This window comes from Erithacus rubecula, assembly GCF_903797595.1.
Source record: "Erithacus rubecula genome assembly, chromosome: Z".
NCBI lineage: Eukaryota > Metazoa > Chordata > Aves > Passeriformes > Muscicapidae > Erithacus > Erithacus rubecula.
The window spans coordinates 289,404-302,415 of NC_136661.1; the positions used below are offsets into that span (position 1 = coordinate 289,404).

The 13,012-nt window shown below is 41.4% G+C and overlaps 1 protein-coding gene across 2 annotated transcripts in view; it reads right to left on the minus strand.

Moving 5' to 3' along the window:
* Positions 1 to 10,064, minus strand: part of FOCAD (focadhesin) — a 90,509-nt gene extending 80,445 nt beyond the window's left edge. Inside the window, exons 1-4 of one of the 2 annotated variants that reach the window (XM_079329882.1) lie at positions 9,980 to 10,064; positions 5,778 to 5,866; positions 2,167 to 2,241; positions 53 to 207 (exon numbers count right to left, since the gene is read on the minus strand). In XM_079329882.1, the coding sequence (XP_079186008.1) occupies positions 53 to 207; positions 2,167 to 2,241; positions 5,778 to 5,834 (287 nt within the window). In that variant the 5' untranslated portion in view covers positions 5,835 to 5,866; positions 9,980 to 10,064. Of the gene's footprint in view, positions 1 to 52; positions 208 to 2,166; positions 2,242 to 5,777; positions 5,867 to 8,668; positions 8,777 to 9,979 lie in introns of those variants that run through there. The other variant, XM_079329883.1, reaches the window with a different exon arrangement.
* Positions 10,065 to 13,012: the final 2,948 nt, after the last annotated feature.

Here is a 13,012-nt window from a genome sequence, read left to right on the forward strand (position 1 = left end):
GCATTTGTAAGGGAAAAGCAATGACTGATAACCAGCTGACAAAAATAACTACCTCGCTGAGGGAATTAGGTTGAGAGCTCCATGAAGAACGTAGTCAAGCTCAGCATGTTTCTCCACCACAAGTGCCACCAAGCCCTCACTGCAGGCTGTTCGCAAGGCAACGTTCTCACAGCAGCACTTCTCCCAAAGCAGGTTCAGAGCAGGGGTCTGAAGGCAAAAGCATCACAAGTAATGAGAAGGCCCACAAAGACTCATCTTCATTCATTTCAAACACACTTTTAAATAAAAACCAGCTCAACTGCTTCTCCTGAAGCCTTAGAGAACACAAGAGGTACAGAGCACAGGTTGAGGTACACATTTTATTCTTGAGAAAAGTCTTTGCAGAGACAGCTCCCACTTTCTTGCCCTCTGCTGTCTAGGCGCATGGTAGGGCATAACATTTACTGTCTCTGACAAAAAGGTAATGCTGATGAATTTTTCAGCTGTGCCTATGCAGACAGAATCATGGAATGGGCTGTGTTGGAAGTGACTTTAAAGACCATCCAGTTCCAACTTTGAGACATGGGCAGGGATGCTGCTCACTGCCAGGTTGCCCAGGTCCCCATCCAATCTGACCTTGAACGCATCCAGGGATAGGGTACCCACAGGCAGGTTATCATCAGTTTCCTGATTTAAAAAAAAAGGATATGATTGGAGACAACTCAGAAACTGCCATGAAAAGCTCTTCTACACCAAGGTGTAGCACAGATACCTAAAGGCAGGGGTACAAAGGGCTATCCAAAGGTAAGTCATCTTTACTTAACACATGAAGTTCTATTTGCTAGTAAGCATGAAGATTTGGCAGTAGCCATCAAAATTGCAGCTGGTTTCTATGGTAAATCAGCATTCACAGATTAATTTGCTGGCTTTGTGACTTTTAACTGGAGAACAAAGAAGGTTGTCAAGTAACTGACACAGCAAAACGCTCTTCCATAAAGGGAGTCTGCGTTTTCCAACCAGCACAATCTTCTGCTTCCTAGCATTTTAGAAGGTGCTACTGTATTTCAGTTAAATTCTTCATATAAACAGCATTAAGAGAAAAATATCATGCTGTAGTTCTAAACAGAACATAATTTGGGAACATTATTATGATCAGGACTGTAAAAGAGCTTCTGTTAGATAAACTACACACCTCCAATAGTCCCTCACATAAAAACTTAGCAATGTCCAGGTCTGGGTTTGCTAGGGTGAAGTCCCCAGTGGAATAAAATCCACATATTAATTTCTGTTCATTTCTGGACATATCAGTTTCTAGGGAGAAAGACCAGAGGAGCAAATCCTAACAAACACCTTTCTCATTTGCTGTGACACTTGCAATTGCCAACATTTCATATATCTCTGTGTTAACAAGACACGCACTTAAGTGAGCTTGAATCATTTAAAACACAAAGTATGCCTTTACATCCTGCTCTCTCCTGAAGAAATACAACCTCCAATAGCTGATATGAAATGTAACACCAATGCATTGTATTCATTTGAAAGACAGGTATCTGCTAAGGAAGGCAGAAGCCTCTCTTGAAATGGTAAATGTAAAGCCCCTCCCTTCAAATTATTATCATTTTGAAATTAAGGAGCTCTCAGGCAAAGATATGGGAATGGGAATAATAGTTCTTTACTAGGAAAATTAAAATAAAAACATAGCAATACAAAAAACCAAAACACTGACAGTCAGACTGCAACCTGACACCCTGTCAGTCAGGGTGTGGGCAGCAGTCCAATTAAATGGTGGCCGCAGTCCTCCTGGAGTGACAGATGTGGAGACATGCAGGTATGTGAAATGTCATACTTCTTGAATTTTTTATAGCAGTGTAAACAAACTTCCAACTCGAGTTGCACTTCACTCTCAGTAACATAACTAAATTACTCTCTTAAACTGAACATAGCCAGATAAAGGTATTCTTCAGGATTAAGGCTTCTACCATTAAGTCTTGTAATGGAAGGAAAATTGCTCTTCTGATGCCAGAGTTTAACTGTTTCTGTATGTCCAAATGCATATTGATAATAACCTTATTTAACTTCTAGAATTGTATTAAATTACACAGTGGAGAATGGGAAAACCTAGGAAAAGCACATAGAATAATCACATAAGGATGAGAGAAGAGACAAAAATCAAAAAATTCTACAGACCTGATCAGAAGACTGTCTGATCTTCTTTGAAGAAACTTTTTCTTTCAGTATTGCAGCAATCAGATGGCCCACTGCCTAAAGTGGAAAAAAACCAAAAAACACAAACAGATGTATTAAAACAAATAAAATTAAAATAAACAAGAAGAAATAAAAAATGCATGATTTTAAAATTCTTCATTAAGATGTCTTTAAAATGATGTTGCATATGATCATTTTATTATGATTGAACACCAAGCTTATGGATATTGAAGCTGAAATATGTTTTAGGGTCAAAAATTCCCATAATGTAGTTTTACTCACTTGTACTGTTATGCTGAGGTACAAAAGAAACAAACTTCCACAGGGCTCCACAGAAGTCCAAAAGCCTCTTTGTACAGGTACATAGGTACTTAGGAATTGCAAATATTTTAATGCAACAACTACGATAAACTGTATACCTCCACTGCTTGACAGATCTCCATATCCTTAAAAGCACTAAAGTAATCACTGAATCCTGTACTATATAGGGAAGCAGAAGCAAGAGAGGAAGCAGAATACAGCACATCTAGGCAACTTGCCTAAATTTTTGCATCAGAAGTTTTGCTTTAAGCATTTTGCGTATCCCCCTTATCACAGCTCCAGCCAGAAATATTTAATTTACTTTAAACATGGTATTTGACATTAACATTATTGCTCATTAAGCTATTCCATGGCAGAAATTGTTAACAAGTTTTAAATAGTCAAGGTCTTCAAAATGAAAAGCTTAAGTTCCCCACAACAGCCCAGGTTTATTCTTTTGAGGTGAAGACTCTATTCTATTTTAGTAGAAGTCTGACTTCCTCAAACTGTCTTTCAAAATCTAAATGTGAACCGAAACACACTTCATCTCTACTGATTCATCTACTTGTTTCATAATTATTGATACTGTTATACAGAAAATCCATTTTGTGAAAGAGAAAGAATGTTTTCACAGTAACAGTGCAAAAATGTTGCAGACTATCAATGCGCCCAGAGGCTGCATCTACTCTTCTCTGCTAATGACAGATCATAACTTCTGGGAAAAATAAACTAGACCAGAAAATAATAAAAATTTAAATTAGCATTTCATTTTGGTTAGTGTATAAAAAGACAGGAACAGATTACTTTCAATGCTTTGAGGTTCCTTTATGTACTAACCTGTCATAACAAACTGAAATAGCTTACATTTCTTGGAAAGACAGCACCTTAAGCACTCCTAGACTACAAAGACTATGCTTTCCACAGGTAAAGATATGTACTTTAATACATTTTACTTAAAAATAAAGGTTATTTGGAAATCTTACTCCTGAGGAAACTGAAGGAGGAATTGGGATCAAGTCAGCCATTTATCTCTGTCTGCAACTAACCCATCGTGAGAGCAACAGTGCGCTCCTGAGGCAGATCTTTCAGTGTACTTACCAAGGGAAACCCACATTATCGTTTTCCTGTTTAAAAGAACCTTCAGAGGTTAATTCAAACTTATGTCCATAAGATACTTCTGTTACACAGGAAAAGGGACTTATCAATAGAAACTTGGCTTTTGCGATGACCTAACAATACAGAAAAGTCAAAATATCGATTCGCTTCCTGCATTTCTAGAACTTGATTAAGCAGCAAAACTTTATGAGCTACAAATCTATGCTCAAGTTCCTCACTTTTCTGATCATATGTAGATTACACATGTAGATTGCACATTACATCTGCAGAGCAGATATCTTGGTTGGTCCCAGAAAGAGAAGACAACTCTCATGAAGTTGAATCCTGACCTGATTACAGTTTGGAGACCACAGACTGCTTTCCAGGGATCACAGAATACTAGTGGAAACTATCAAAACAGCCAAAGCATGGGAAAAAAATCAACCAAAGCACATTAGTAGACCTTAATGATGTGCAGCTATAGTAATGAGCCAAGACATTTATGGAATACAACAGTGTACCATGGGGATATTTTGCACTAAAGAAAAATTAACTGCTTCAAAGATGCTGAGTCCTACTCACCAAGGCTAGTAATGATATAAACCCATCTGCAGTGAAAGACACTTTGCTAGACCTTAGATGATCTCCAGCTTCCAGGGACATGACTTTCTCTCCCAAATGCCAAGTTGATGACAAGTGGACTTGTGCATCTCTCTTTCAAACCTAATTACTGCTAAACCAAGATGAACTGACTGAAATTAAGAGGCAAGAGAGGCACCAGTTTGCACAGACTGCATTCCGATTAACTTATTTCACCAAACAAACGGGAAAATATTTAACCCTAGATTCAAAACAGGATGAGGAAGAAAACAGGGAAATTAGCAATGAACTTAGAGATTTATTTTAATACTGAAATGAGAAATGGCCAAAGCAAAGAGAGTGCACTTTTTAATGAGAGATTTTACCACTCCTTCCTGTCTATTAAGCAGATATGAGAAACACTTTTTGTACATTATAATTTCAGGTGAAAATGACAAGGAGCCAATGCATGGATCAGAAAATAAAGGGGGCTGCGCTGATCTGCATACTGTTATCTCTTGATGACGGACAAGACAGCAGTAGCTCATCAGTTCTAATCACCAATAAATAAACAGAGCAGTTCTACGATGTATTGCAAAGTAATACTTCATACTGGTAATACTAGTAATTTCTGACTTCTCCTGAGATCACAAGTCACTAAAAACCACACTGCAACCTTCCAGTCATGGAAATTTTCTGATTTTCCTGAAGAGATTTGTTGGGGGTTGACTGTTTTTCTATTGCTGTGTCAATTGAAAGAATTTTTCCCATTATCATGCCAATGGAGCTGGCCGGGTTACACCCAGAATCTCTGATGACTCCAGACAAAAGGTGTCAATTGCAGCGGCTTCTGGAGGGGCCTCTGAGGAGGGGCCTCGGAGGTTTCCGACGAGGGAGGGAGGAGGACGCCTGGATCTTCAGCCATGCGGCCGAGCACAGGAGAGCCAGACCCTCTGTAATCACCTGCCCTGCATTTGCCCCGTTCCAGCCTCCTGCCTCTGCAGACACAGCTGATCACCCGGACACAAACGGTGAGTGAGGAGCCGCCCGCTCCAGCCCCGTTCCCGCCCGAGACCGGCGTAGCCGCTGCCGCCCCCTCCCACCTGCGCTCCTGCCTGCCCTCGGCAGCTTCGGGCTGGGACTAAGCACAGAGACAGCGTGCTTGCATCTAAAAGGACTGACACTGAGTTATCTGATCTGTTCTGTTAGCAATTTTAACAACTGCTGTTGTTTTCTGCTTGTACAGTTAGATATATTAGTAAAAGAGCTGTTATTCCCATCCCCTTATCTCTGCCTCAGAGTCCTTAATTCAAACAATTATAATACTTAGGGAAAGTGGAACCAAAGTCTCTATTTTAAAGAGAAACTTCTGCCTTTACTGGCAGACACCTGTCCTTTCAAACCAGGACAAGATTTTACAGTGATGAGCAATTATGTCCTATGTTTCAATTACGCAGAGAGGGCAATTAGGATTTTATTGCGATTTAAGAATATTCTTTTTCTCTGGTTTTCTGACTTTGGAAAAAAAAAAACCCAAACATATAAGCAGATAAGCAGCAGCTGTTGGAACAACATTTCCACAGACAACTTGATTTGTTTTAACACTTTTTAAGAATTACCTGTGACTGAACAACTGCATTAGGAAATTCAAATCGCTTCTTGATGTCATCCAACATTTTGGCTCTGTCATATGACGCTAAATTTCACTCTGCAAGAGATTCAAAAAACATGCTTAGGACAAGGAAGAAGAGCATGCTCTTTTCTACACCACCTCCCCCCCCATCCGGCTCGTTTATGTTGTATATCTGGTTTAACAGATACAAGCATTAAAGCATTTTCTTCCCCCTTTGAAGTCTACCATATCACCTTGCCTTTTGGGCTTGAAATATTGCTGAATACTCCCTGGTCCTGCACCAAGAATGGGTTACAGACATTTCTTAAAGCTGCAACAAATATACCATTCCATATGGAACAGCATATGTGTACTCTGAGAGTATGTATTCTTCATTGACTAGAAAATGAGACAGCTGAAAAGGAGTGTTCACAGTCTCACAAACATGATTTAAAATGCAAAATTATCCACAAACTTTCCATCACGTCATGCAAAATAAAGAACCAACCTATGAGACTGCAAGTGGTAATTCCAAATAGGGGCTGGAACATTTGAAATGAAAACCTTCTCTCTAAGTTGGAATATGCAACAAGCACACATGAACCAACATTACAGAGAAATTAGAAGTCAGTTTGTTGCACACACATCAGTGAAACTGACAGCCATTGCAAATACTCATATATTTCATTGTACTACAAACTCATCTCCAGTCACTTGGAATGGCTTCCTTAAACAACCAAAAACGCACTTGTTGAAAGTCTAAATATAATCCCTTGCAATAAGCACTGAGGAAATATATACATGCAAGATACTCAAATTCCAAGACATACTATCAGTGTGATGCACTCAGAGTCTTGCCACTGATATGAAAAAAGATGGAATTAAAGCCTTGATCCAAGCAACACAGCATGTGCCACAAAAAATACCATTTGTGGCAGGAAAACTCAAAATTATTAGTTACATTAATAGATTAGTGAATACAAATTCCTCGCAGTTACCAGTATAATTCCCATATACTTGTGGATTACATGTCTGAATATGCAGGAGAAAAAAAAAACCAACACTATGCTGGTAAGGGTTTGTACAGTTTAAGAATAGCTGTAATAGCATTTTGAGACAACAGGCATCCATTAAATCAACACACATTAAACTAGAGTTGGTATCTTGCTTTTTACAAAACAAACAAACAAACAAACAGATCACTATAGCAAACAATTCCAGACAAACCTAGATCTGTTGAGAATGGCTAATAACACCAGTGGATCTAGATGTATCAGCCTATTTGTATATATAAACCCAAGGCCTCTAAGTTCTATCCAGCAAACAGTGAAATGAGGTAAGGTTCCTTCCTGGGCAGTTTTGACATGAACACACTGGAATTATATTGTATCTCTCATCAGGTAGGTTTTTTTAACCACATTAAAAGAAAAAACTACTACAAAGGATCATTACAAGCACAGAACATTCTTTCAACGTAAGCACAAATCAGCTTATTTCAGACAGACTGGAGGTCCATTGCCCTTGCACAAATCCCAAATTTGTATCAATCTAAACATCTACAAGATACTTACAATGCAATAGCTATATCAGTGCAATTGAATGAATTTAAATAACACATAAACAGCTCCTCAGACTTCAACATTTACCCTTACCAAAGGCCACTGTGTATCCACATGGAATGTCTGTAAAGATACATGGATAAGGAAAGCTGACAAAAGTTGTTCAACCTCCCGTTCAAAAGGAAGTTCTTTGTTCCAGTCTGGCTTTGAAAATTCTCAAGATCAGGGAAGGCACCACTTTACTGAACTGTTGTGATCAACAAACACTTTCTCTCCATCACTAGTCTTTAGCCCTTTATGCCATGAACTCCTTTGAACTGCCTACCTGTGCTTTCTTTCATCCCCCTCCCATCAGTGCCAGGGCTGCTCCTCAGCACCACTGTTCAGCTGTCCCTCCTCCCTGCTGAACTGTCCTAGAAACCACAGCCTCTCCTCACAGCCCCATTATCTCAGTGATCTCTGCTGAATTCAGTTCTTATGGTCACTATCTCTCCCTACACAAGGATCCAGAACTGGACATGCCAATATGAGATCTAAGGAGTGCTGTCCAGAACCAGACAAATCCCAGAGCTCTGTCACACATTCCAGGGCAATGCCTGCCGGCCACCCCATGGAACTGCTCCCCAGCTCATCCTGTAAGGGGTGAGCCAAGACAGGGCATTTGTCATTGCTAAAATTCCTGAGGTTCCCATCACCTGTCCCTCTAGTCCATGCAGAGCACAGCCCTGCAAGAAGGCACATATCCTACCTTTGACACAGAAACAGAGTTAAAGACGGTGTTGAAAGCCTTGTTCATGAGGAGGTAAATAACACTTATCCCTCCACTCAACGGCAAATCCAATTATTGTCTATTAAAGGCAATCAGGGGGGTCAGGCAAAATTTTTCCTTGGTAAATCCATACCCATGTGTATTATTCCTTGTAAGAATCACAGTATCAGACAGTTTAACAATAAAGATTTACAGAGCTCATCTAGTCCAATCCTCCCATCAAAACTGATCTGAATCTTCTTATCTACCAAGTCCAGTGAAGTACTACAAACTCACAAGGATGGAAATGGTGGAATCACCATCCCTGGAAGTGTTAAAAAATGACTGGAGGGGGCACTCTGGGCTACTGTTTAGATGACATAGTGGTTTTCAGTTAAATGCTGGACTTGATGATCTTGAAAGTCTTTTCCAACTTCCATGATTCTATGTTGTGGATCCCTTCCACTTCAGAACATTCTATGCTACATCATCAACCACACATAAAAAACATTCCACCCCAAAAAACCCACTGAACACACACACAGAGACATACAAGATAAAGAAAGAAACAAGAAGGTATTAGAAAGTAACCTTGGCTTGTTCTCCCAACTTAGTCACTGTAAGTGATAAGCATCAGTGTAGTCTTGAGCTTCACTTACTGCAAGATGGCCACAAAGTTGATCCATCACTGCCCCTCCACTAGAAAAGGGGCAAAAATATGATTAATAGATAATGACATAATGACAGGAAGATCACTCAGCAATTACTGTAATGGTGAAAGCTGACTCAGGCCAAGCAAATTCATTTTTACCAATGAAATCTGAGTAGAACAGTAAGAAATAATAATAATAAAAAAATCTAGAAACACATTCCCCCCACCTTTCCCTTTCCTTCTGGGGTCAACTTCACTCACAACCAACTTCTCTGTCTCTTCCCCCTGAATGGAGTAGGGTACAGTTGTTCAGGAACAACTGTGCTCAACTGTGGGTCCTAAGTCTTGCCATAAAACCTATTTCAGGATGGGCTCCTGTCTCCATAGTCCCATTTTCAGGAGCCTGCTCCAGCATGAGATCCTCTCCACGGAGTCACAGCCTCCTTTGGGCATCCAACTAGTGCAGCACGGGGCTCTCTGCTTTGCCATGGATCTCCAAGGGTTGCAATACAAACACGCTACTTTACCACTGTCTTCACCATGGGCTGCAAAACAATCTCTGCTTCAGCACCTGGAGCATCTCCTCTCATTCCTTCTGCACCTTGATGTCTGCAGGGCTGTTTCTCTCATGTTCTCACTTCTCTCCTTGGGCTGCTGTGGTGTAGGTTTTTCACCTTCTTAAACTAGACCCCGAGGTGCTGCCACCGCCATTGACGGGCTTGGCCCTGGCCAGTGGCCGGTTCATTTGGAGCGGGCTGGCATTGGCTCTGTCAGACATGAGGAACGGTTCTGGCATCTCTCACAGAGGCCACCCATGCAACCCTCCCGCTACCACATCCTTGCCACGCAAATCTAACAAAGTATCCTAATGTTAAGAGAAACAAGCATTGCTAATTCAAGTGAACCAGAGAGAGGCTGTCACGACACTACACCTTGGATCTGCTCCACTGCTCCAGAAGAAACTCCGCCAAGTTAAACCACGTAATAGAAAATGACCGCGGGGAGCACTGAGACCACACTTCCCGTCTGTGGCCTTCGAGCCTTTGGCTCCTTTTTAAGGACTCGCGATTCACATCGGTGTTCCTACCAAGCCAAGATTGATAAACCTGCACAAACACGCAACGTTTCACAGCGACCAGCTTTTCACAGAAACGCACAACAAACAACACCTCCTCACACAGGGCAGTAGCGGCAGCTGCCTCTACTTCGCTGCCGTCCTGACGCCGCGGATCGGTCCCGCAGCCCCTCACCTCGGCCGTGCCGGGCTGGGCCAGTCCGCTGCGCCTCCGACATGGCCTCGTCACCTCGTCCCGCTGCGCCCGGAACCGGCCACGCACTCCGCGCATGCGCAGCGCCTGGCGCAGGCGCGGCGGCGGGGCTGACGGGGCCACCGCACCCGGTACGGAGGGAGGGGCCGTCCTGGCCCCCCGGTACCACTGCAGGGGCCGCCGGCCCGCGGTACCAGTGCCGGGGCCGCGCTGCCCGGTACGGCGGGAGGAGTTGTGCTGGCCCCGGGTACCGTGAGGAAGGACGGAGGGTTCGGTAGTGGTGCTCTACACAGGGAAGAACGTATCGGCTTCATAATTACTGCAGAGTGAGTGTCGTCAGCCTCCTAAATGCTTAGGCAGGCGGTCATCAGCAAGCTGCAGGGACGGCAAGAAGACCCTGGACATAAAAAATAAATTATGCTCTGGGTTGCTGCTTGTTACCACATAGTTACAGTCAATTAGGTTGGAGAGCACCCCTAAGAATATCGAGGGTGCAGCTCTTTCGAAGGCTGAAGAAGAGTATAAGCCCAGTTCTGATGTACTTTGGTGACTGTTGCGCTACTAACTGGTAACCACTCTTCTGAGACAGAGGCTGTATTGTCAGCTAAGAGATAGTTTAATGCAAAATACCACTTCTGTTCCATAACATCAAAGCAATACACAACTTACATGTGGCATGTATAACATAATAATGACTCTGAGTGAAAATATCTTCAGAAAAACTCACAAATACTTTAAAAGGAATTTGCTTGAAAATTGTTAGGTTAGTCTCTCTCAAGGTTATCTTGTCTGAGTTGCTTTGAGTGAAAGTAGTGGAATGTTGACAAATAAGGAACAAAAATAAATATAAACAAGTCTGTCTAGTAATTTTTCAGTTTTTTCATTTTAAAAGACAGTTTCACCAGCTGAAGCAATAGGCAGTTTATGGTATTCAAAGAGCTCTGCTACTGCCTATATCAAATTGGTGGAAACATATACCACTCCACTCCCAAGAGGCACTAAAATCCCTGAAGTGACTCACTGTACTCTCTTGAGCTGCCTATATGTGTACAATACAAAGGGTAGATCAATCAGATCCCAGAGAACATGTGGGCTGCTTGTTTTATCCTTGACTTCTCTCCAGCAGCTGTTTTCAAGCAGCACATAGCGTTATTTGGGACATGGCTTTCGATTCAGTACACTCTGGCCAAGATGGGCTCCCATGTCTGCCTGCTGCTGAAGTGTCATATAGTGAGGGAAAAGGACCTGTAGGAACTTTCACGAGCATGTATTTCAGTCCATCTCTAGGTGACTATAAGCAATGAAATGAATCCAAAGGCAGTCTACTCTGCCCATTCCATGCTTTTTGCTTTATCTAAGGACATCTCGCTATTGACAGGTTGTTTTAGTGATATTTTGTAGTTAGCAGCCAGCTATGAAGGGCTATCACTCCACTCATACAGAGATTTCATGGACTTTAATACAAATCCAGTTTGAGGGCAGATATGAGAAAAAAAAAATCCCTGACTCTTATTCTCACAGGCTATTGAGATGAATAAGAATGGAAATTGCTTAACTTACAGGGAGAACTTTGAAACTCACTAACTCAGATTAGGCTTGAAATGCCATATTGAAATTTATCCTATAAGAATTCATAGAGTCTCTTTGTGTTAGTGCAAGCAAGGCCTGTGGCATTTTTGATCTGCTTATACATCACTTTTTTGTTTATAGTTGCCACGTCGCAGAGCTTGCGCGGCAGGTGAAGTGTATCAATAGCATACAATCCAGAGAAACTTCTCCATCTGTCTGTTAGTTCCATGCTGTGCCCTAAACTTAGTTCCTAGTACAGTGCCAAGTCTGCTACTGCCCAAATGAGCATTAGCCAAAATGGCTTTCCATTTGATGCAAACTACAATGAGATCTCCTGAAATAAAAGGAGCGCATAGTAATTTATTTTGGTGCAGACCATTCTAAGTGTGTTGATACTGTGAAGCATCTTACTTTGACAAGCAGTTTACCAGAGGTTTCATGGTTGGTATGATAGTATCAGGAATATTGCATCCATTCTCTGGATTACTTCACTGTGGTATATTATTGCTAGCATTTTTTCTAAGCCCTGAGTTTCATGCAGGTCATCTAAGGACTTTGGTGCATGAGAACACTGAGTGTAACACAAGCACTCTTACAAAAAGCTCTTGGTTGCTCCAGAGACTCAGTTATGGCTTGATACAAAAGAAACTCATCTCATCTTCGTGAAATCATTTACTGTCCTATGATCTCCATATGTTTTAAGAATGTATTTTTCTATGCTGATATCTCAGAAGTAGGAAAAAAGCAGAAGATACGCCTTAAAGGGCGTACTTAAATTTATAGGCACTGCTTTTGATGGCTTTCAGCTTGCAAGGCTTATAGAACCTGGCTGTGAAATCAAGATATGTTTTCTGTAGTGGGCTGAAGTGATGTCCCCAACTTTCAAGTCTTCCATTTAAGTAGGAGAAATACTTGGGGGGTCTGAAGATAGCATAAGTGTCAAAGTCATAACTGGATTTGATTCAGAGCAGTTTGTAACAGCTGCAGATTATGGTGAAAAGTGTTTTCCCTAGCAAATTTTTGAAATCAGTTTTTCCTTTTGAAAGAAATACAGCACAACACAATTTACTGCTGGTCTTAATGTGGCCTATCTGTTATACAGAAAATTGTAAAAATAGAATTCGGCTAGGTTTTATTGGGCTGCCAAATAGGATTACCATCCTCCAGCTTGTGTGACAATAGCTCTTGAAAAGGTCACCAAATCTGTGAAAATTTCCCTATTCTCTGGTTTGTGAATTTTCTTCCAGGAAAAAAATAAGCAGGAGTCCTTGTCTGCAGTTATACTTTTTCTATAATATTCTAAGTTGTTTTATTATGGGACAATCTAATCCCATGAGGGGCGATGCTCTCCAAGAAATGCCAGAAGGTTCTCTTGGTAGCGTTTGCAGTGTGCTGTGAGGTCCCCCAGTGAAGGTTACTATGCAAATGAAAATCATACAGTAATAG